This window comes from Phoca vitulina, unplaced genomic scaffold, assembly GCF_004348235.1.
Source record: "Phoca vitulina isolate PV1807 unplaced genomic scaffold, GSC_HSeal_1.0 scaffold35, whole genome shotgun sequence".
Classification (NCBI taxonomy): Eukaryota; Metazoa; Chordata; class Mammalia; order Carnivora; family Phocidae; genus Phoca; species Phoca vitulina.
In genome coordinates, this window is record NW_022589738.1 from 19,818,392 (window position 1) to 19,844,634 (window position 26,243).

A 26,243-nucleotide genomic window follows, 5' to 3' on the forward strand; every position below is an offset into this window, starting at 1 on the left:
GGGGGGGGCGCCTGGGTGGCTCAGTTGTTAAGCGTCTGCCTTCAGCTCAGGTCATGATCCCAGGGTCCTGGGATGGAGCCCTACATCGGGCTCCCTGCTCTGCGGGAAGCCTGCTTCTCCCTCTCCCACTCCCCCTGCTTGTGTTCCCTCTCTCGCTGTGTCTCTGTCAAATAAATAAAATCTTAAAAAAAAAAAACTTTTTTACAGGGCGCCTGGGTGGCTCAGTCAGTTGAGCGTCTGCCTTTGGCTCAGGTCACACATCAAGCCCTGCATTAGGCTTCCCCGCTCAGCAGGGAGTCTATTTGTCCCTCTGCGCCCCCCCCCACCCCGTTCATGCGTGCACGCTCGCGCTCTCTCTCAAAATCTTTTAAAAAATCGTTTTTACGTGGTTCCTAGCTCTGTCAATTTTTAAAAGGCCTAGAAACAATTCCCTAACATCCAAATTGTGGTCTCAAAACACTATTACCACAAAAAAACAAAACAAAAAAACAGGGTTCTTTGGAGAAATGGCTGATTCCAAGCCAGAGATGGGAACTATATAAAATGAGCCTGGAACATCTTGTAACACCAGAAAGCAAAGAAGCTACCAAAGACTCAGGAGCCAATCTGAAGGGGTTTCTGCTCACCAGAGATAGGGCAGTTTGATTCATAATGAGGATAAGGCAATGTTTGATTAAAATATTAAAAAAATATTAGTCACCTTTTGAATGATGCTACAAAACCAACTCATTATTTTTAAAAGTGGTAAACAAATGGGAAAACACACATAACTGAAATGGAATTCCTGGAACTAACATATAAGCAAATAACAGATGAGAGGCAATCCTCTTTATAGAAGTATTCCAGCTAATCAACAAGGCACAACAGAATATCACCATTTTGCAAACATTAACGAATACATACAAGCAATAATCACCGAGAACTCCTAACTACAGTAGAGAACCAGGCACTGCGTGCCTCCTGATGGAAGGATGTCACAGCAGCTAGGAAGTAAGCTTGCTAAAAGAAAAAAATAAAACCCTGGATCTGATCAAACTTCAAAATCTAACCACCAATTTACAAGAAAAAAATAAGGGACAGAGGAATATGTTAAATACCATAGGGTACTTAGCAAAGTCCAGAACGTGGGAAACTAAAAGACAAATTAACCAGTTACTTAAAAAAAATAAAAGGGGGGGGGGAAGATAGCTGGGAATCATCTGTAGGTTATAAGAAGAATCCAAGTAGCTATGAGAACACTCAGCACCCAGATCCTGATTTCTCAGTACCATTCCCCATTAAAAGGAATCAAAAATCCTTGGAGAAGCTGCTGATTCTAGGTCTGAAACAGGGAAAGTACAGTGTGAACCTGGAATATATTTTTGTGCTAGAAAGTGCTCAAAGAATGATGGGGTCATGTTAAGAGACGGAGGAGCCAGCCCGAAGGGACTCCTCCTGGACAAATTGAGGACAATTTGAACATCAAAATGAATAATGACAGAAGACATTAATGCATTATAACACACTGAAAAATAACAATCTGAGTCCATACTGATGCTAAAATTAATTCATTAATGGGATGGGGCAAAAGAAGAGTGCCAACTTATAAATGGAGAAGGAATGGGAGAAAAGTCCCCCTTTTTCCAACCATCTTATAAATTGATTCACGCAAAGAATCCTCTGTGAATGTTAAAACGCTGGGTAAAAATTTTTGAAAATGGGATATTCATCATTTGGCAGTTCCACAAAATGTTAAACATGTGGTCCAACAATCCCACTCCTATGTCCATACTCAAAAGGAATTAAAACCTTCACCTCCATAAAACATTCTACATGAATGTTCATAGCAGCTTTATAATGGCCAAAAAGTGAGATCGACCTAAATACCCATCAGCAGATAAATGGCTGAACAAAAGTGGTGTATCCAGACAGCAGAGTATCATTCCACCAGAAAAAGGAATGAAGTCCTAATACATGCCACACCATGAATGAACCCTGAAATCATGCCAAGTGCAAGAAACCAGACATGAAAGGCCACATTTTGTATGGTTCCATTTACATGAAATCTCCAGAATAGGCAAAACCATAGAGGCAGAAAGTGGCTGCCAGGGGATGGGGGAAGGAGGAAATAGAGACTGACTGGTAAGGGGTACGGGTTTCTTTCTGGGGTGATAATGTTGTAGAATTAGATAATGGTGATGGTTTCATAACTTGGTGAACATACTAAAAATCACTGAATTTGTATACTTCAAAAAGAGCGAAGTTTAGGGTCTGAATTCTATCTCAATAAAGCTATTTTTAAACAAAGATAAGATGTTTTAGGAGAGCAAATCTGATCGAAATATCTCAACCGAATGGAAACAGGTAATCCAACATGGACTTAGAGCAGTAGTGCCTACGCCTGTGACTCAGGTGGGCCTGGCTTCAGATAAAGCGGTGAGAAGTGAGAATGGGAGAAGTGGCAGGGTGTGAGCGGGGACTGGCACTTACAAGACACTTATCCACCGGGAAAAGGAGCTACGCAGAAACTTCTGGGTGAGCACCAACTTAAGGGGAGTGGTCTGGTGGGTGTGGGACAGGGGCGAGGGGTGTCACTCTTATGTCTGAGGTATTCATGTCCCTGTCCAACAAGATCAGAGGGTCACAAGCTTTCTCCAGACATTCCTGAAAGCCCTTACAGAGGTCCTCACCCATGGCTGACAAGCTGGCACCTCCTGTCCCTGTCGTCTGAGTCAATGCCACTCACCTGGAAAGCTCCAAAAGGAGATTTTTGTTTCTGCTGGGCATGGCTCTTCTACCTCCAATTTGAGGATGAGGTCTGGTTTGGTCACCTGTGGCCCTGCTGAGGAGAAATGACAGTGATACCTCCTGGATCTTCAGAGCATCTGAGAAAGAGGGCAGTGGGGTCTGGGGCAGCATGAGAGACCGATCACTTGACACAGTGGTCCAATGGTCAAGTCGAACCATTTCACCTGGGTTTTGAGTTCACAAACACCCTGTCAGGAAACTTCGATCCCTGGAACTCAACGTCCAACTTTTCAAGCAGTTCAGAGACCTTACAAGTTTTCCAAACCGAGAAAGGAAAGGCCCTCTATCAGACACAACAATCATAAGCAGCAAAATTACCTGAGGAAGCCATTCTTACCCACAGAGACCAGGCTGCTGTAGGTCTCCAGCATCACTTCTCTGTACAGAGTCTTCTGCGGAGGGTTCAGGTGCTGCCACTCCTCTGGGGTGAAATCCACAACCACATCCTCGAATGTCACGAGTCCCTGTAATTGCACATTCCTTTTACTCTAAAATACTGACCACTGGGTGATGAGGATGAAATGTAGGGAACTGCTGATTGGGTTCCCAGTTCGTGATGATGACTTAATACAGGATGCCTACCTTGTTGGAAAATCACAAACCATGGCAGAAAAACTATTCCATCAACTACATGGAATATTCCATAAGTGTATAGAATATATGTAAGACAATGTGGGATTTGCACAAGGATAGACAAATAGTCCAGTAGGACTAAAAAGAGAATCCAAATGCCATATGGACCCCTGAGTTATGATAAAGTTGACACTGCAAGGCAGTGGGGAGAGGATGATCTTTTCAAATAAATGTGGGTGGACTACTGGATATCCACAGGGGGCAGAATTTAGCCACTAACTCACCATACGCAAAAATGAGCTACAGAGAAATTGTAAATCTAATGTGAAAGATAACACAATAAGGTGCCTAGAAAACAGTACAGGAAAATGTTTTCATAGTCTTGGTGTAGGGAAAGAATTCTAAAACAAGATGTGAAAAGCGCTACTCATGAAGGAAAAGATTTATAAATGTTACAAGATTAAAAGTACAACAGTCAGGGAAATACAAATCAAAACCACAATGAGAGAGAGACCACCTCACACCTGTCAGAATGGCTAAAATTAACAACACAAGAAACAACAGGTGTTGGCAAGGATGTGGAGAAAGGGCGGTGGGAATGCAAACTGGTACAGCCACTCTGGGAAACAGTATGGAGGTTCCTCAAAAAGTGTAAAATAGAGCTACCCCATAATCCAGCAACTGCACTACTAGCTATTTACCCAAAGGATTCAAAGATACTGATTTGAAGGGATACATGCACCCCGATGTTTACTGCAGCATTATCAACAATAGCCAAATTATGGAAAGAGCCCAAATGTCCATCGACTGATGAATGGATAACGAAGATGCGGTCTATAACTACAATGGACTAGTACTCAGCCATAAAAAAGAATGAAATCTTGCCATTTGCAACGTGGATGGAGCTAGAAAGTATTATGCTAAGTGGAATAAGTCAAAGAAAAATAGAAAAATAAATAACATATAATTTCACTCATATGTGGAATTTAAAAAACAAAATGAATGAGGAAAGGGGAAAACAAGAGAGAGAGAGGCAAGCCAAGAAACAGACTCTTGACGACAGAGACCAAACTGCCGGTTACCAGAGAGGAGGGGGTGGGGGGATGAGTGAAACAGGTGACAGGGATTAAGGAGGGCACTTGTGATGGGCAGCGGGTGTTGTATGCCAAGTGTTGACTCACTCTATTGTGCGCCTGAAACTAATAATACACTGTATCTTAACTAACTGGAATTTAAATAAAAACAAAAAAATAAAAGTAGAACAGTAAAAAGGCAAGCTTTAAATGGGGAGATTATCTGCAACAATCAAAAATGATAAAGGGATCTTATCTGGAACATATAAAACCCCTGCAAATCGGGGCGCCTGGGTGGCTCAGTCAGTTAAGCAACTGCCTTCGGCTCAGGTCATGATCCTGGAGTCCCAGGATCGAGTCCCGCATCGGGCTCCCTGCTCGGCAGGGAGTCTGCTTCTCCCTCTGACCCTCCTCCCTCTCATGCTCTCTGTCTCTCATTCTCTCTCTCAAATAAATAAATAAAATCGTTAAAAAAAAAAGAAAAAAAAATTAAAAAAAACAAAAAACCCTGCAAATCAATAAGAAACACAAAAACAACACCAAAAAACAGAGAAGAGATGTGAATATGTACTTCACTAAAAACAAAACCCAAATGGCCTATGAGCATAAGAAAATGTACTCAACCCAATCAGCACTCAGATAAATGAAAATTTAAGCCATGCTGAGACATTCCTATGCCCCCACTAAAAAGGTTATAATTAAGCAGACTAAAATATCATAAGATTGTGGTGAAATGAGAACTCTCACACTTAGTAGGAATATATACTGGCAGAGTTGCTTGGGGAAATTGACAGTGTTTACTAAAGTTAATGATTTGCATACATTATGACGCAGCAATTCTACTTCTAGGTACACAGCTTAAAGAAAACCATGCATATATGCTCTAGAAAACAAGTACAGGATGTTCACAGAAGCACTACTTCTAAAACTAAAATGTGGAAAAAATGCCAATGTCCCTCAACAACACAATGGGTAAACTGTGGCACATTCAATGGGATCCTGCGTGGTGATGAAAATAAATGAACTACAAACCACATATCCAACACAGGTGAATCTCACAGATGTACCGATGAGCACAAGAATGCAGACACCAGAGTACATCCTGCATGATTCGATTTATATATAATAAGAGCACAGGCAAGGCCAACCCATGATGTTAAAAGTCAGGAGAGCGATTACCTTTGTGGGTGGTACTGATTGGGAGAGGGCAAGAGTGGGGATTCTGAGGTCCTTGTCCTGTTCTAATCTTGACCTTTTACTTAAAAATTACTTTCACCAAAAGTGCAAAGGCAGTTCAAGGGAAAATGGGAGTTCCCATTTCAACAAACAATGCTGGAACAACTGGATCTACATATGCAAAAACAACTCCAGCAAATACCTCCCACATGTACAAAACTCAAACCTCAAAACAGATCGCAGACCTAAATGTAAAATCTAAACCTATAAAATTTCTAGAAGAAAATATAGGAGGGGCACCTGGGTGGCTCAGTCAGTTAAGCGTCCAACTCTTGATCTCAGCTCAGGTCTTGATCTCGGGGTTGTGAGTTCAAGCCCCATGCTGGGCTCCACGCTGGGTGTGGAGCCTACTTAAACACACACACACACACACTCACACACGAGAAAATCTTTTTAACCTTAGGTTAGTCAAGTATTTCTTAGATGGGGCAGCAAAATTCAAAAGACAGTCTTAAGAGAAGAAAAAGCCACAGAATGAAAGAAAATATTTACAAATCACATTCTGGCAAAAAAAAAGAAAAAATTGTATTGGGAATATATAAAGAACTCTAAAAACTAAAAAAAAAAAAAAAAAAGGCAAAAGAAAGATATTAAGCCAAAGAAGATATACAAATGAGAAATAAGCACATGGAAAGATATTTAACATCATTAGTCATGAAGAAACTGCAAATTAAAACCACAATGGGAGTTCGAGACGGCCCTGTGGGAAGACCAGGAAATCACCTCCTTCCATGGACACAACAAACTTACAGCTCTATATAGAGTAATTTTCCTCTAAAAAGGACCTGAGAACTAGATGAACAGCAGCACCTCCACAACAAAAGACAAAGAGACACAATGAGAAGGGCAGGAGAGGCAGTGACAGAACCTCATGTGGGACCCCACATCAGGAGTGGTGACCCCCCACAATCGGAAGAGATCACAAAAACATGGAACTCTACTCAAAGAGTAAAAGGACTGTGTCCCACATCAGCAACCTCCGAACCTGGGGGCCCGCACCAGAAAGCCCCAAAAATGTTTGGTTTTGAAAATCAATGGGGATTAAGACCAGGAGAATCATAGAATGTAGGGAACATAGAGCTCCCATTCTTTTTTTTTTTTTAAGATTTTATTTATTTGACAGAGAGAGATACATTGAGAGAGGGAACACAAGCAGGGGGAGTGGGAGAGGGAGAAGCAGGCTTCCCAGAGAGCAGGGAGCCCGATGCGGGGCTCGATCCCAGGACTCTGGGATCATGACCTGAGCCGAAGGCAGGCGCCCCTAGAGCTCCCATTCTTAAAGGGCTCTCACACAAAACCCACTCACCCTGATATCCAGTGCAGAAGCAACAGATTGAAAAGTGCCTAGACCATAAGGGAGAGAGACATACTAATTTTTTTTCCTTTATTTTTTAAAGATTTTATTTATTTATTTGTCAGAGAAAAAGAGAGCACAAGCAGGGGAAGCAGCAAGCAGAGGGAGAAGCAGGCTCCCCGCAGAGCAGGGAGCCCAATGTGGGACTCGATTCCAGGATCTTGGATCATGACCTGAGCTGCAGGCAAATGCCCAACCAACTGAGCCACCCAGGCGTCCCAAATATATGTTATATTTATATAAATTTAAGTGTCCCAGAAATTCTATGAAATTTCTAAAACTCTGGTATTTCCTGGTATAATGTTATCAATCATATCTAGTTGTTATTTTAAGATTTTATATATTTATTTGTCAGAGAGAAAGAGAGCACAAGCAGGGGGAGCGGTAGGCAGAGGGAGAAGCAGACCCCCCGCAGAGCAGGGAGCCTGATGCAGGGCTCGATCCCAGGACCCGGGGATCCTGACCTGAGCCGAAGGCAGACGCTTAACTGACTGAGCTCCCCAGCGCCCAGCACACGCTAATTCTAAAGCAGCTGCCACAGAGACAGGAACTTACAAGGACTTTATCTGGGGATGGATGTGCTGGCCAACAGCATTTTTGCAATCTCATCCTAATTTGCTGGTGATGAAGCCAACAGGCACCATTTTTGGTGCCTACTAGCACCAGAGGGCATGCTCTGCCCATCCCATGCCATGGCGGGGCTGGGCTAGCACCCCACGCACCATGCAACCCTCACAGAAACCAAGCCACAGGGAGGACAGGTGACCATCCCAAGCCCCATTCTCCTTGCTCAGTGGCCAAGATGCCAGCAGGCCCGGTCAGTGACCTGACCTGTACCTTCCCACATAGTGGCTAAGCTGCAAATGGATAGGGTGAGTGCCCTGAGCCCTGCCCTCCCCATGCAGAGACCAAGCCACAGTGGAAGGGCAAGCAGCTTGAATCCCACTCTGCCCATGCAGCAGCCCAGCCACGACAGAGCTGGGCAAGTGCCCTGAGCCCTGCCCTCCCCACACAGCAGCTGTGGTCCTATCACAGCCAGCATGCACATGCAGCCCACACAAGGGACACCACAGAATGCCTGACTCTGGGGGTCCAGGGAGACTTTTGGGCCACATGGAACATTTCCTACACAAGACTGTTCCTTCAAGACTGAGGGAGGTAGCTGTTTTACCTAATACATGTAGACAAACACAGAGAGACAAGCAAAATGAGGACACAGAAGAATATTTTCCAAACCAAAGAAGAAGGCAAACCCTCAGGAAAAGACCTTAATGAAATAGAGATTAGCAGCCTACCCGATAAAGAATTCAAAGTAATGGTCGTAAAGATGCTCACTGATCTCAGGAGAAGAAAGGATGAACACAATAAGAACTTCAACAAAAAGAGGGGACGCCTGGGGGGCTCAGTCGGTTAAGCATCAGCCTTCAGCTCAGATCATGATCTCAGGGTCCTGGGATTGAGCGTCGGGCTCCCTGCTCAGTGGGGAGTCTGCCTCTCTCTCTCCCTCTCCCTCTGCTCGTGTTCTCTCTCTGTCACAAATAAATAAATAAAATCTTTAAAAAAAAAAAAAAAGAACTTCAACAAAAAGAAAAAATATGTGGGTACCTGGGTGGCTCGGTAGGTTAAACGTCTGCCTTCAGCTCAGGTCATGATCTCAGGGTCCTGGAATCGAGCCCTGTGTCAGGTTCTCTGCTCAGTGGGGAGCCTGCTTCTCCCTCTCCTTCGGCCCCTCCCCCCAACTCATGCACACACTCTCTCTCTCAAACAAATGTCTTTTGAAAAAAAAAGAAAAAATATGTAAGTACCAAACAGAAGTTATAACTAAACTGAAAAACACACCTGAGGAGTTCAAAAGCAGAACAGATGAAATAGAAGCACAAATCAGGGAAGCAATGGAAAACATCCAGAAAGAGCAGCAAAGAAAAAAAAAAAGAACTAAAAGAGTAAGGACACCTTATGAGACCACTGGCACAACATTAAGCAGAATAACATTTGCATTATAGAGTTCCAGAAGGTAGGAGAGAGAAAGGATCAGAAAAATTATTTGAAGAAATAATGGCTGAAAACTTCCCTAACCTGGGGAAGGATACAGACATCCGGTTTAAGAAGCCCAAAGAGTTCAAAATAAGATGAACCCAAGGGAAAACACACCGAGACACATTACAATTACAATGGCTAAAGTTAAGGATACAGAGAAAATCTTAAAAGCAGTAAGAGAAAAGCAAAGTATTATGTACAAAGGAAACCCCAGAAGTCTATCAGATTTTTCAGCAGAAACATTGCAGACCAGAAGGGAGTGGGATGACATATTCAAAGTGCTGAAAGGGAAAAACTGCCAACCAGGAATTCTCTACCCAGAAAGGTTATCATTCAGAATTGAAGGAGAGAGTAAGAGTCTTCCAGATAAGCAAAATCTAACAGAGCTCATTACCACTAAACTGGCCTTTCAAGAAATGTTAAAGGGACTTCTCTAAGCTAAGAAGAAAAGGCACTAATTTGTATTTTAAAAAAGAGCTATATAGCAATACTTGTATCAGACAAATTAGACTTTAAAACAAAGACCATAACAAAAGACAAAGAAGGCGCCTGGGTGGCTCAGTTGGTTAAGCAACTGCCTTCGGCTCAGGTCATGATCCTGGAGTCCTGGGATCGAGTCCCACATCGGGCTCCCTGCTCAGCAGGGGATCTGCTTCTCCCTCTGACCCTCTTCCCTCTCATGCTCTCATTCTCTCTCTCAAATAAATAAATAAAATCTTTAAAAAAAAAAGACAAAGAAGGGTACTACACAATGATAAAGGGGTCTACCCAACAAGAGGATATGACATTTGTAAATATCTATGCACTGAACACAGAGGTGCCTAAATACATATAACAAACATTAATAGAAATAAAGAGAGAAATAGCAATACAGTAATAGTAGGGGACTATAACCTCTCACTTAAATCAATGGATAGATCATCCAGACAGAAAATCAATAAGAAAACATTGGCCTTACACAACACATTAGACTAGATGGATCTAATAGACAGATACGTAACACCCCATCCAAAAACAGGAGAATACATATTCTTGAGTGCACAGGGAACACTCTCCAGGATGGACCACATGTTAGATCACAAAACAAGTCTTAACAAATTTAGGAAGACTGAAATCATATCAAGCATCTTTTCCACCACAGTGGTATGAAACTAAAAACCAATTACAAGACCCAACTGGAAAAACACAAACATATGGAGACTAAACAACATGCTTTTAATTAACCAATCAAGAAATCAAAAGGTAACATGAGGGGTGCCTGGGTGGCTCAGTCGGTTAAGCATCCAACTCTTGGTTTCAGCTCAGGTCATGATCTCAGGGTCTTGAGACTGGGCCCCAAGTCAAGCTCTGTGCTCAGCATGGCATCTGCCTGGGATTCTCTCCCTCTCCCTCTCCCTGCCCCTCCCTCCACTCACACATGTGCATGCGCTCTCTCTTGCTCTCTAAAATAAATAAAAATCTTAAAAAAAAAAAGATAACATGACACAAATGAAAATGGAAACACAATGGACCAAAATCTTTGGGACACAGGAAAAGCAGTTCTAAGAGAAGTTCAGAGCAATACAGGCCTACCTCAGGAAACAAGAAAAACATCAAATAAACAATGTCTTAACATTCAAGGAAATAAGAACAAAGCCCAAAGTTAGTAGAAAAAAGGAAAGAATGAAGATCAGAATGGAAATAAATAGAGACTAAAAGCACAATAAAAAACATTAATGAAACTAAGAGCTGGTTCTTTGTAAAGATAAACAAAATCAACAGACTTTTAGCCAGACTCAAGAAAAGAGACAGAGCCCAAATAAAATCGGAAACAGGGCGCCTGGGTGGCTCAGTTGGTTAAGCGACTGCCTTCGGCTCAGGTCATGGTCCCGGAGTCCTGGGATCGAGTCCCACATCGGGCTCCCGGCTCGGCGGGGAGCCTGCTTCTCCCTCTGACCCTATCCCCTCTCATGCTGTTTCTCTCTCTCTCTCTCTCTCTCTCAAATAAATAAATAAATAAAATCTAAAAAAAAAAAAAATCGGAAACAAATGAGGAGACGTTATAACTGATACCATAGAAATACAAAGGACTGTAAGAGAATACTATCAACAATTAGACACCAACAAATCAGACAACCTAGAAAAAATGGATAAACTCCTAGAAACAATATCTTCCAAGACTGAATCATGAAGAATTAGAAAATCTGAAGACTGATTACTAATAATGAAACTGAATCAAGGGCACCTGGGTGGCTCAGACAGTTAAGTGTCTGCCTTCGGCTCAGGTCATGATCCCAGGGTCCTGGGATCGAGCCCCACATTGGGTTCCTGGCTCAGCAGGGAGCCTGCTTCTCCCTCTCCCTCTGCCTCTCTCCCTGCTCATGCTCTCTCTCTCTCTTTCTCTGTATCTCTGTCTCAAATGAATGAATAAAATCTTAAAAAAAATTTTTTTTAATTAAAAAAAATTTTAAAAGAAACTGAATCCGTAATCAAAAAACTCCCAACAAACAAAAGTCCAGGTCAAGTTGGCCTCCTCAAATTATTCCAACTCTTGAAGAGGAAGGAACACTTCCACACTCATTATACAAAGCCAGCATTACCTGGATACCAAAACCAAAGACACTACAAAAAATTACAGGCCAATATCCATGATGAACATAGATGCAAAAGTCCTCAACTAAATATTAGCAAACCGAATTCAATAAAACATTAAAAGGATTGTACCCCATGACCAAGTGGGATTAATTCCACGCATCCAAGAATGGTTTAACATCTATAAATTGATCAATGTGATACACCAAAAAAAGCATTTGACAAAATTCAACATTCATTTGTGATAAAAACTCTCAACAAATTGGGTATACAGAGAAGGTATCGCAACACAATAAAGGCCATATATGACAAGCCCATACCTAATATAATACTCAACAGTGAAAAGGTGAAAGAAAGCCTTTCCTAAGATCAGAAACAACATAAGGATGTCCACTCACCACTTTTATTCAACATAGTACCGAAGTCCTAGCCACAGTAATTATGCAGGAAAAAAAAGAAATAACGGAAATAAATGGGAAGAAGTAAAACTGTCACTATTTGCAGATGACATATTATATAAAAAAACCTTAAAGACTCCACCAAAAAAATCATTAGAATAAATTCAGTAAAGTTGCAGGACACAAAATTTATATACAGAAATCTGTTGTGTTTCTATACACTAATACCAAACTATCGAAAGAGATATTTTCTTTTTTTTTTAAGATTTTATTTATTTATTTGACACAGAGAGAGAGACAGCAGGAGAGGGAACACAAGCAGGGGGAAGGGGGGAGGGAGAAGCAGGCCTCCCGCAGAGCAGGGAGCCCGATGTGGGGCTCGATCCCAGGATGCTGGGATCATGACCTGAGCCAAAGGCAGACGCTTAATGACTGAGCCACCCAGGCGCCCCCATCAAAAGAGATATTAAGATAACAATCAGATTTACAAGTGCATCAAAAAAAACCCTAAAATACCTAGGAGTAAATTTAACCAAGGACATGAAAACCATGAGCCACAGATGAAAGAAACTGAAGATGACACGAATAAATGGAAAGATACCATGCTCACAGACTGAAAGAAATAATATTGTTAAAATGCTGTAGCTAAAGCAATCTATAGATTTAATGCAATCCCTGTCAAAATACCAAGGGCATTTTTCACAGAACTATAACAAATAATCCTAAAATTTATATGGAACGACAAAACATCTCCAATAGACAAAGCAATCTTGAGAAAGAACAAAGCTAGGTATCATGCTCCCTGATTTTAAACTATACTACAAAGGTATATTAATCAAAACAGTATGGTACTAGGAAAAAACCGACACACAAATCAATGGAACAAAATAGAGAACCCAGAAATAAACCCATGCTTATATGGTCAATTAATCTAGAACAAAGGAGGCAAGAATATAACAATGGAGAAAAGACAGTCTCTTAAATAAATGGGTGCTACATGCAAAATGGGCAGCTACATGCAAAAGAATGAAACTGGACCACTTTCATACACCATATACAAAAATAAGCTCAACGCCTGGGGAACACGGTAGGGAGATTATTCACTCTTCTTGGAGTGCATGCCTGAGAGGCAGCACTCATGGAGACACCTCCCTGGGAACAAAGAAACTGGCCAGCGCCATTTCGATTCCCCACCCCTCAGCATACATAGAGCCATCTGTGGCAAGCAGTATACACTGATGCTGGCTACCTGACTTGCTTACACCAAGCCCCACACCCCTGCAGGCAGGTGGAACTGCCCTTCTCAGTCATGCTTGCCTCAGTCCCAGCACGGCAGGCCCCTCCCCCAGAGACCAGCACAAACCCCTGTCCACGCCACAACTCCTGACCAGGGAGTTTTTTCTGTAGGGCCTCAGTTTCAGTGAAGTTGGTGACAGGTCTCATTTAACAAGCGGACCAGAGCACACCTAGTTCAAACTCGCCACATTTCAGGCCAGGGACCAAACACTGCCCACAGCAGGCAGGGAGAGCCTCCGCAGATGACGGGCCTGCAGGACAGAGCAGCCAGAACACAACAGCAGAGCTCACGCAGCACACACTGGAGACACTCCGTGAAGTGCCAGGGCCTGGGCACTCCATGGCCTCTTCATAAGGCCATTACTTTCAGAAACAAGAGACATAAACGGCTTCTCTACCGCACAGAAAAAGGCAGAGACTTAGATAAAATGTGAAGACAAAGGAAATTATCCCAAATGAAAGAACAAGGCCATGGCCAGAGATCTAACCGAAACAGATATAAGTAACATGCCTGATGGAGAATTTAAAGCAACAATAATAAAGATACACACTGGGCTTGATAAAAGAATAGAAGACATCAGTGAGACGCTTGCTGAAGAGAGAAAAAAGTTAAAAAAGAATCAATCAGGGGCGCCTGGGTGGCTCAGAAGGTTAAGCATCTGCCTTCAGTTTGACTCTCACCTCAGGTCTTGATCTCAGGGTCATGAAATTCAACCCCATATTGGGGGGGGGGGTCTACTTTAAAAAAAAAAAAAAGAATTGACCAGAGATGAAGAGCGCAATAAACAAGATTAGAAACACACCTGATATAACGAACAGCAGGCTAGAAGAAGCAGAGGATGAACTAGTGACCTAGAAGACAAAGTAATGGAAAGTATGTAATGAAGATGAAGAAAAGAGAGAGAAGAATTATGCAACATGAGAACAGACTTAATAAACTCAGTGACTCCATCAAACGTAGTAACATTCGTATTGTAGGAGTCCCAGAAGAAGGAGAGAGAGAAAGTGGGGGTAGAAAATTTATTTGAAGAAATAATAGCTGAAAACTTCCCTAATCTGGGGATGGAAACAGACATCTAGATCCACAAAGCACAGAGAACTCCCAACAAAATCAACAAAAGCAGGCCAACACGAAGACATATTGTAATTAAATCTGCAAAATATACTGATAAAGAAAAAATCTAAAAAGCAGTAAAACAAAAGAAGTCCTTATTGGCACCCAGCTGGCCAATCAGTACAGCATGTGACTCTTTATCCCGGGATTGTGGGTTTGAGCCCCACGCTGGGTGTAGAGATAACTTTAAAAATAAAATCTTAAAAAAATTTAGTCCTTGGGAGCCTGGGTGGCTAAATTGGTTAAATATCTGCCTTTGGCTCAGGTCATGATCCCAGGGTCTGGGATCGAGTCCCGCATCGGGCTCCTTGCTCAGCGGGGAGCCTGCTTCTCCCTCTGCCTGCCGCCCCCCCTGCTTGTGCACTCTCTCTCTGACAAATAAATAAATAGAATCTTAAAAAAAATTAGTCCTTAACATACAAGGTAAGACCCATAAGGCTAGCTGCAGATTTATCAACAGAAACTTGGAAAGCCAACAAGGAGTGGCATGATATATTCAAAGTGCTGACTGGAAAAATCTGCAGCCAAGAATCTATCCAGCAAGGCTAACATTCAGAATAGGAGAGATAACAAGTTTCCCAGACAAACAAAAAATAAAGGAGTGTGTAACCACTAAACCAGCCCTGCAAGAAATATTAAAGGGGACTCTTTGAGTGGAAAGGAAAGACCAAAAGTGACAAAGACAAGAAAGGAACAGAAAAACTCTCCAGAAACAGGAAAATGGCAATAAATGCATATCTATCAATAATTGCTCTGAATGTAAATGGACTAAATGCTCCAATCAAAAGACATAGGGTGTCAGAATGGATAAAAGAAAACAAGATCCATCTATATGCTGCCTACAAGAGATTCATTTTATTTCACTTTTTTTTTTTAAGTAATATCTACACCCAGTGTGGGGCTCAAACTCACAACCCCGAGATCAAGAGTCACATGGCTACTGAGCTAATCAGGCACCCCATACAAGAGAATCATTTTAGATCTAAAGACATCTACGGATTGAAAGTGAAGGAACAGAGAAAAATTTATCATGCAAATGGATGTTAAAAGAAAGCCAGAGTAACTACTTATATTGGACAAACCAGACTTTAAAACAAAGACTGTAACAAGAGACTGAAGAAGTGCACTATATCATAATAAAAGGGACAATCCAACAAGATATTACAATTGAAAGTATTTATGCACCCAACCTGGAAGCACCCAAATATATAAAACAATTAATAACATGTGCTTTCTTTAATGTTAATACTGTCCTTGTTTATGTCTAATGTCTGGTCCCCTTGCAAGTTACTTTTATTTGTTGTTATTATTATTTGTTCTTGACTATTAACTGTAAGAGGTAACAAATAAAGTGTCTTTGGTAAAAAAAAAAACAATAACGAACATAAAAAACTAATTGATAACAATACAATAATAGTAGAGGATATTAACACCCCACTTACATCAAGGGACAGAAAATAAACAAGGAAACGACGGCTTTGAATGACACACTGGACCAGATGGACTTACAGATATATTCAGAACATTCCATCCTAAAACAGCAGAATACACATTCTTTTCAAGTGCACATGGGACATTCTCCAGAATAGATCACAGATTACATCACAAAACAGGTCTCAATAAATACAAAAAGACTTTAGTCATACCATGCACCTTCTCTGACTGCAACGTTATGAAACTTGAAGTCAACCACAAGAAAAAAATCTGGAAAGACTGCAAACACATGGAGGTTAAACAATATGCTACTGAACAATGAATGTGTCAACCAGGAAATCAAAGAAATAAAAAAAAATACACGGAAACAAATAAAAATTAAAACACAATGGTCCAAAACCTTTGGGATGCAGCAAAAGCAGACCTAAGAGGGAAGTAATATACCAATACAAGCCTACCTCAAGAAGCAAGAAGAAAATCTCAAATAAACAACCCAACCTTACACCTAAAGGAACTAGGTAAAAAACAACAAATGAAGCCCAAAGCCAGCAGAAAGAAGGAAATAATAAGGATTAGAGGAGAAATAAATGACACAGAAATTTAAAAAAAACAATAGAACAGATCAATGAAATCAGGAGCTGGTTCTTTGAAAAAATTAATAAAATTGAGGGGCGCCTGGGGGGCTCAGTCAGTTAAGCGTCTGCCTTCGAGTCAGGTCATGATCTCAGGGTTCTGGGGTCAAGCCCTGCAATGGGGAGTCTGCTTCTCCCTCTCCCTCTGCCCCTCCACCTGCTCATGCTCGCTCGCTCTCTCTCTCATAAATAAAATCTTTTTAAAAAATTAATAAATTTGATAAACCTCTAGCCGAACTTATCAAAAAGAAAAGAGAAAGGACCCAAATAGATAAAATCATGAATTAAAGAGGAGAGATCACAACCAACATCACAGAAATACAATTATAAGAGAATATTATGAAAAACTATATGCTAACAAATTGGACAACCTAGAAGAAATGGATAAATTCCTACAAACATATAAGCTACCAAAACTGAAACAGGAGGAAATAGAAAACTTGAACAGACCCATAACCAGCAAGGAAATTGAATCCGTAATCAAAAAACTCCCAACAAACAAAAGTCCAGAGTGCTCACTTCAGCAGCACATATACTATGAAGTCCAGGGCCAGATGGCTGCACAGGCAAATTCTACCAAACATTTAGAGAAGAGTTAATACCTATTCTTCTCAAACTATTCCAAAAAAAACAGAAAAAGAAGGAAAACTTCCATACTCATTCTATGAAGGCAGCATTACCCTGATACCAAAACCAGATAAAAAACACCACTAAAAAAGAGAACTACAGGCCAATATCCCTGATGAACATGGATGCAAAAATTCTCAATAAAATACTAGCAAACCAAATCTAACAATACATTAAAAAAATCATTCACCACGATCAAGTGGGATTTATTCCTGGGTTGCAAGGGTGGTTCAATATTCACAAATCAATCAATGTGATACATCATAGAACCATATGATCATTTCAATAGATGCAGAAAAAGTATCTGACAAAGTACAACATGCATTCATGATAAAAACCCTCAACAAAGTAGGTTTAGAGGGAACATACTTCAACATAATAAAGGCCATCTATGACAAACCCACAGCTAGCATCATACTCAGTGGGGAAAAACTGAGTGCTTCTCCTCTACAGTCAGGAACAAGACAGAGATGTCCACTCTCACCACTTTTATTTACCTGAGTACTGGAAGTCCTAGCTACCACAATCAGAGAATGAAAAGAAATAAAAAGTATCCAAACAGGCAAGGAAAAACTAAAATTTTCACTATTTGCAGACAACATGATACTGTACATAGAAAACCCAAAAGACTGCACCAAGAAACTGCTAGAACTGATACACAAATTCAGGAAAGTCACAGGATACAAAATCAATGTACAGAAATCTGTTGCATTTCTATACACCACTAATGAAGCAGCAGAAAGAAAAATTAAGGAATCAATCCCAGGGGCACCTGGGTGGCTCAGTCAGTTAAGCATCTACCTTCAGCCCAGGTCATGATCCCAGGGTCCTGGGATCGAGCCCCACATCAGGCTCCCTGCCCGATGGGCAGCCTACTTCTCCCTCTCTACCGCTTATGCTCTCCCGTGTTCTCTCTCTCAAATAATAAAATCTTAAAAAAAAAAATCAATCCCATTTACAACTGCACCAAAACCAGTAAGATACCTAGGAATAAACCTAGCCAAAGAGATGAAAGACCTGTACTCTGAAAACTAAAACACTGATAAAAGAAATTGAAGATGACACAAATAAATGGAAAGACAGGGGTGCCTGGGTGGCTCAGTCGGCTAAGCATCAGACTCTTGATTTCAGCTCATGTCATGATCTCAAGGTGGTGATATCAAGCCCCACATGAGGCTTCAGGCTTAGCATGGAGTCTGCTTCAGATTCCCTCTCTCCCTCTCCCCCAACTCATTCTCTCTCTCCCTCTCTCCCCCTTCTCTCTCTCCTTTTTTTTTTAAAGATTATTTATTTATTTGACAGAGAGAGAGAGCACAAGCAGGGGGAGTGGTGGGCAGAGGGAGAGGGAGAAGCAGGCTCCCCGCACAGCAGGGGGAGCCCAATGTGGGACTCGATCCCAGGACCCAGGATCATGACCTGAGCTGAAGGCAGTCATTTAACCAACTGAGCCACCCAGGCGCCCTCTCTCTCTCTCAAAATAAATTAAGTAAAATCTTGAAAAAAGAAATGGAAAGACATTCTGTGCTCATGGATTAGAAGACCAAACATTGTTAAAATGTCTACTACCCAAAGCTCAATCTACACATTTAATGCAATCCCTATCAAAATACCAACAGCATTTTTCACAGAGCTAGAACAATCCTAAAATTTGTATGGAACCACAAAAGACCCCAAATAGCCAAAGCAACCCTGAAAAAGAAAAGCAAAGCTGGAGGCATCACAATTCCATAATCAAAACAGTGTGGTACTGGCACAAAAATAGACACACAGGTCAACAGAACAGACAAGAAACCCCAGAAATGAACCCACAACTATACGGTCAATTAATCTTGGTCAAAGCAGGAAAGAATATCCAGTGGGAAAAAGTCTCTTCAACAAATGGTGCTGGGAAAACTGGACAGCAACAAGCAAAAAAATGAAACTGGACCACTTTCTTACACCATACACAAAAATAAATTCAAAATCGATGAAAGACCTAAATGTGAGACATGAAACCATAAGAATTGTAGAAGAGAACAACAGCAGTAACTTCTTTGACATGGGCAGAAGCATCATCTTTCTAGATGCCTCCTGAGGGAAGGGAAACAAAAGCAAAAATAAACTAGTGGGACTTCATCAAAATAAAAGCCTTCTGCACAGTGAAGGAAACAATCAATAAAACTAAAAAAGCAACCTTCAGAATGGGAGAAGATATTTACAAATGACATACCTGATAAAGGGTTAGTATCCAAAACACCTAACGAACTTATAAAACTCAACACCCCATAAGCAAATACTCCAATTAAAAAATGGACAGAAGGTGGCACAGTTTGTTAATAGTCGGACTCTTGCTTTTGGCTCAGGTTGTGATCTCAGGGTTGTTGAGATCGAGCCCCACATCAGGTTCCATGCTCAGCACAGAGTCTGAGTGGGATTCTCTCCCTTTCCCCCTCCCTACTGTGCTCTCTCTCTCTCCCTCAATCTTTTTTTTTAAAAAATGGGCAGAAGACATGAACAGACATTTTTCCAAAGAAGACATCCAGATGGCCAACAGACACATGAAAAGATGTGTCACTCATCATCAGGCAAATGCAAATCAAAACTACAATGAGTTATCACCTCACATCTGTCAGAATGGCTAAAATTAACAACTCAGGAAACAACAGATGTTGGCGAGGATGCAGAGAAAGGGGAACCCTCTTATACTGTTGGTGGGAATGCAAGCTGGTGCAGCCACTCTGGAAAACAGTATGGAGGTTCCTCCAAAAGTTAAAAATAGAGCTACCCTACAACCCAGCAAATGCACTACTAGGTATTTATCCAAAGGATACATAGTGATTCGAAGGGGCACATGCACCCCAATGTTTATAGCAGCAATGTCCACAAGAGCCAACCTATGGAAAGAGCCCAGATGTCCATCGATAGATGAATGGATAAAGATGATGTGGTATACATATACAGTGGAATATTATGCAGCCATCAAAAAGAATGAAATCTTGCCATTTGCAACAACGTGAACGGAACTGGAGGGTATTATGCTAAGCAAAATAAATCAGTCAGAGAAAGACAAATGCCGTATGGTTTCACTCGTATGTGGAATTTAAGAAACAAAACAGATGAACATAGGGGAAGGGAAAGAAAAATAAAATAAGATGAAAATTGAGAGGGAGGCAAACCAAAAGAGATGCTGAACTCTAGGAAACAAACTGAGGGTTGCTGGAGGGGAGGTGGGGGGGATGGGGTAACTGGGTGATGGGCATTAAGGAGGGCACTTGATGTAATGAGCACTGGGTATTATATACAACTGATGAATCACTAAATTCTACCTCTGAAGCTATTAAAAAATTTAATTTATTATAAACTACAATAAAATACAAACAAAAACTTTCCAATTTTTTCCCAGAATACCAACTGAAGTAAGTAATTTAAGAAAAGATTCCTGAAAATGCAAATGGACCTGAATGTCCCAGTGCAGTACAATCCTAATTTTTAAACAATGTGCAGGGGTCACTACGAACCCCGTGTCACCAGCAAAACCTGTCAACAATTTGAATGTTTTACTTAAAGTGGAAAAGCAGCTTGCAGTGACATCAGCTTTAGAAAATGAAACATCTGTAAAGCATGAAAATAAATACATCTTTAAAAAAAGTTAAAAATGGGCAGAAGACATGAATAGACATTTTTCCAAAGAAGACATCCAGATGGCTAACAGACACATGAAAAGATGCTCAACATCACTCATCATCAGGAAAATACAAATCAAAACCATGATGAGATACCACCTCACACCTGTCTGAACGGTTACGATCAACAATGTAAGAAACAACATGCACCCCAAGGTTTATAGCAGCGTTATCTATAATAGCCAAATTATGAAAACAGCTATATGTTAACTAACTGGAATTTAAATAGAAGCATAAAAAAAAAGCGTGGTACTGGCAGAGGGTTAGATATATAGATCAATAGAACAGAGTAGAGTCCAGAAATAGATCCACAAATATGCCAACTGATTTATGACGACCTGCAAAAGCAATTCAAAAAAGAAAAATGATCCTTTCAATAAATGGGATTGGAACAAATGGAATTCCATATGCAAAATAATAATCCTCAACCTAATCCTCACCCCTTATATAAAAATTAACGCAAAAGAGATCATAGGTCTAAATGTAAAACCTAAAACTATGAAACTTATAGAAAGGAAAAAAATCATGACACAGGATCCACAAAGAGTTCTTAAATATGACACCGAAATCACCATCCATAAAGGAAATAATTCATAAATTGGACATTTTCAAAATTAAAAATTCTTGCTCTGTGAACAATACTGTTAAGAGAATAAAAAGACAAACCACACAAACTATGTATCTGACAAAGGACTTGCACACGGAATATATAAATAACTCTCAAAGCTCACTAGTGAGAAAACAATCCAATTTTAAATGGGCAGAAGAGTTGATTGAACACTTCATCAAAAAGGATACACAAAAAGTAAATAAGCATATATAAAGATCTTAAACATCATTAGCTATTAGTGAAACCCAAATTAAAGCCATGATGAGATACCAACTATACTGCTAGAATGACTAAAATTAAAAATACTGACAATACCAAGTGCTGACAAAAATGTGAAGCAACTGTAATTCTTATACATTGCTGGTGGAAATGAAAAATGATTCTACCATTCTGGAAAACAATCTGGCAGATTCTTAAAAAGGTAAACATACACTTACCATATGACCCAGCAATCCAATATTTATTCTAGAGAAATGAAAACCTATGTTGACACAAAAACCTGTGTATGAAGGTTTAAAGTAGTTTTACTCATAATTGCCAAAAACTGGAAATAATTCCAATGTCTTTCAACAGGAGAATGGATAGATAAGCTGTGGTACATCAATACCATGGAAGACCACCCAGCAATAAAAAGAACTGACACACACAGCTTGTCTGAATCTCCAGGGAATTATACTGAGTAAAAAATTTCCTCAGTTTCAGAAGGTCACATACTATATGATTTGATTTTTATCACATTCTTGAAATGACAAAATTCTAGAAATGGAGAATGGTAATTCCTAGGAGTCTAAGAAGGGGAGGATTGGAGAAAAGGGATGGATTTGGCTATAAAAGGGTAACATAAGGGATCCCTGCAATGCTGGAGCTATGTCTTGACCATAGCAAAGTCAACATCCTGGTCATGACATTATACTATAGCTTTGTAAGATGTACTATTGGGGGAAACAGGTAAAGGATACACAGGATCTCTCTGTATTATTTTTATAATTGCACGTCTATTGATTATCTCAAAAGAACGTTTAATTTAAAAAAAAAACATTACATACCACATGATTCCTTTTATATGACATTCTTGAAAAGATAAAACTGTAGTGACACAGAACAGATCTGTGGTTGCCTGAGCTTACAGGTGGGGACGGACAGAACCATAAAGGGGTAGCATAAGGCATTTTTTTGGCCTGATGAAACTATTCTCTATCCTATAGATTAGTTACACGCATCTGTATTCGTGAAATACCTTCATCTCAGCACTGACCTTAACAATGCCAAATGTGTTCACATTTATTGTACTGGACAACAACAACAAAATCAATATTCCTGCACACTAATTTAAAAAACATTTTTTTAGTGAAAGAAAAAAGATGGTTGGCTGTGAGCATCTGCAGGACTCTATCTCTTGGCCAAATGAGAATCCAAAGTTGGACTGATAAAATTACTTCGGAAAAATGATTTCAAGAAAAATTTCAAGTTCCCTAAGACATTTTATTCCCAAATTACACCTTGACATTATGACTCCAGTTCACTGAGGAATGCTCTAAGAAATACCGGCAGGAAACCAGGCTGTGGTTGAAGACAATTCCACCATCCACATGAAGACTCAGAAAAGAAATGCCATGGAAGGCAATTCCAGGAAACCTTTACTTCCCTGAGGACTTGGTGTGCTCTCTCCTGATGAGTAAGGTGAGCCAGCTTCCTAATTAAGTTTCCCTCTGGCAGCCAGAGGCTCGAAGAAGAGAAATCCGTAAGTCAATGTTAGTATCTATCACACCCTAAGTCCTCCGCATGTCTACACTCTAACCTGGCCTTGCTGCTGTCTCTCATTCGCCCTGATCCTAATGCTTATTTACAAATAATTTCCTATCTTATGTCAGAAATTCCTACATAGCTCATCACATCCATGGTACCAAACAAAAAAAAGAGGAAGGAACAGACTACATACTTACCTGGGGTTTGGCCATTTCCTGCTCTTCTTGGGAAAAGGCAGAGATGTGTGAAGCCCGAGCTGGAAGAATGGAGAAGTGTACAGCATATGAGAGAACCCATCAGGCATATCTGCCCAGAATTATCTGCCTAGGAATCCCCTCACATGAGATGGGCATGAGGCCACCCTGTGGAAGTTTGGGCAACCATGCGGTTTTAACAACCACCTGTGTATTCTTGACTCTTTTCCTCACCTGAGCTTCTAACACAAAAAGTTTTTTTTCTATATATACTTGTGTACTGACCCAGAAATTGTATTTCCAGGTATTTCCTTTAATGAAATTATTCTAATACATCACAATTCCTCTATAAGTACCTTCATCTCAGCACTGACTTTATGAATGCCAAAGTTAATCCTATATGACTCAAAATAAGAGACTAATAAGGAAATACAAGGGGTGAAATCCTACATAGCTATTAAAAACACTGTTGTATGGAACTGTATGCTTTAGTATCTGTGTACTTTTCGGTACATATATCTAAATTAAAAGTTTTTAAAATGTCACAGAATAAATTAAGCTGAATCACAGTAAAACTTCTAAATGAAAAAAAGGTAGGTTATAAAACTGCAGGAACCCATCTCAAACTATATGTGAAATGTTTAAAAAACGCACACCCCTAATACACACCCAAAACTCTAAGAATGGACGTTTAAATGTAGGGGGATAAAATGAATTCCTTTTGATTTTCTTTTCCTCTATTTTTAATTAATCTGTAATTCAAATGTGCTAGTATTTGTCAAACGCCAAGAAAACTGAACTTTTAAAAACTGTCATCCTCCTGACGTTTTAAGCCCGACGATCCCCCCCTCCAGACCCTGCAGCACCAAGCCTCGCCCACCCCACCCCCAAACCCCAAGCTCTAAGCTCTGAGGTGAGTCCTCTCAGGTGCCTCTTCCTTCTCCTCACCTCACTGGGGCCGGCTTGCCCAGGAGCCAGAAGGAAGCCTTCGGGTGCAGATTCACTTCGGCTGGAGCATTCACACCAGGCCCCTACCTGGGGGCGTGGGCAAGGGGAGAGGGGCACAGGGAGAGGCGGGGCGCGCCTAAGGAGGGACCTGAGGAGTGCGTATGAACCCTTAGCGCAGGTCACTGTGCTGGAAAATGTGTAGAAGTCAGCGTTTAACAAGCCCCATTCAACCCCGACTAGTCCCATAACTTTGTCCACCATCGTGCGCAGAGACCTTCATTCGGTCTCCCATCACTCACCCCACAACTCCCCACATCAATGACCGCCCCCCCACATCCCCCTTCATTCGTTCCCCCCAGAACTCCCCATCACTCAGCCCACCACCTCTAGCACTCGCCCTCTCAACCCCTCTCCCTCTCTCTCTCTCTGTCTCTCTCACCCTCTCGACAATAGATTTTCTGCTCACTGCAGAGGAGACCAGTACAAGAACTGGCCCTAAGAAGCACTTCCGCTTCGGGACCAACTCGGGCTCCGCAGCCCACAGGGCTGCAGCAGCTGGGTGTGCGCACGCTCAGTGGGGGCTTTGAGCCCGCGTCCGCCAATAGTCAACATCGGGCCCCCTCCCGCCCCGCTCCCGCCAGCCCCACGCGAACGCGGCGGGGCCGCGGCGCCTGCGCGGAGGGAAGATGGCCGCGCTCGCGCGGTCCCTGCTTTGAGATGGCCGCGCCCACCAGGGCTCTACACCTCCAGGGCTGCCGTGTGGAGCAGGTGTTTACTTTGTTCAGAGGAGACCGTCATTCCCGAGACCTCAAAAAGCATTTTGCTTATGGCGGGGAGGGGGACTGCCCAATTGAGGAAAGTTCTGGCAGGCCGGAATTTGGGGTCTTGAACCCGAAGGGCAGCGTCGGGTTTACAGGTGTAATTGAATAGGAAGACGGGATGCGTGGCCGAATCGCCCAGCGTGCACAAAGGCTGAGAGGCAGGGAAAGGTCACACTGGCTCCATCCAGTGGCTAGAGCTGGGAGTTTTGAAGGACGGCATACAAACAAGCTGAAGGATAAAAAATAAACGGGGACCTAGGACGCACACACCCCGGGGTGAAGGGAATGTGTTAAGCAGTGGCTGACGGGTTGCTTTCTCTGGATGGGCAGGAACGAAATCCTTTCGTCGGACGTGACAATTTTGCTGACCAAAAGGAGCCGGCCACACAAACAGCCGAAGCAAAGAGCTTTCTGGTGGAGGGCACGGCTGTTGCAAAGGCCCAGAAGCGGGTCCCAATTCGGCGTGTTGGAGGAATGGAAACTGGCAGTGTGTTGGGAGCGTAGGAGGTGTGAGGGAGGGAGAAGTGGGTGGGGGGCCAGATGCCGTAGGGCCTCCTCTGCCAAAAACAGAGCTCATGCTTCACTCTAGACAGAATGGGAAGCCATAAGAGGGATAAGATTCTTTAAAGACCCATCAGAAGCAATCTCGCATTCTTGTTTATTGCGAGTCTTGCACCACTAGAACATGAGCTTCACAGGGATTTGCTTAAGCATCTCCTGTATGACAGACAGTATTCTAGACATTGGGAATATAGCAAGGAAGAAGCCAGAACCAAACAAACATGATGGAGACAACCTGGTTTCAAACCCCTGCCTGCGAGCTTTGTAACTAGGGCAGAACTCTTCTCTTCCTCATCTATAAAATGGGGACGATGACAAATGAGCTGATAATTGTAAAGACTTAGAACAATGCTTGGCACATAGCAAGTGCTCCATGTTTTAGTAGTATTATTTAAATAAAATTAGGCATCTATATGTATTAAGCTTTTGTTAATAAAAAGGAAAAAATTCAAAGATAACCTGCAGGCTGCTCTGGAGAACGACAACAGAGGGCAAGGGCGAAAGCAGGAAAAACAGTGTGGCTTCTGCCAATAGGCCCAGCAAGTGATAATGGGGGCTCAGACCTAGCT

General features: G+C 41.6%; 1 protein-coding gene across 2 annotated transcripts in view; it reads right to left on the reverse strand.

The window, feature by feature from the left end:
• The window catches only part of ZNF182 (zinc finger protein 182), a 31,566-nt gene extending 6,721 nt beyond the window's left edge, over positions 1-24,845 (reverse strand). The window contains exons 1-5 of one of the 2 annotated variants that reach the window (XM_032426600.1): positions 24,732-24,845; positions 24,293-24,479; positions 23,348-23,406; positions 3,125-3,251; positions 2,726-2,821 (exon numbers count right to left, since the gene is read on the reverse strand). In XM_032426600.1, coding sequence (XP_032282491.1) covers positions 2,726-2,821; positions 3,125-3,251; positions 23,348-23,362 — 238 coding nt within the window. In that variant the 5' untranslated portion in view covers positions 23,363-23,406; positions 24,293-24,479; positions 24,732-24,845. Of the gene's footprint in view, positions 1-2,725; positions 2,822-3,124; positions 3,252-23,347; positions 23,407-24,292; positions 24,599-24,731 lie in introns of those variants that run through there. The other variant, XM_032426601.1, reaches the window with a different exon arrangement.
• Between the last annotated feature and the right edge of the window lie 1,398 nt (positions 24,846-26,243).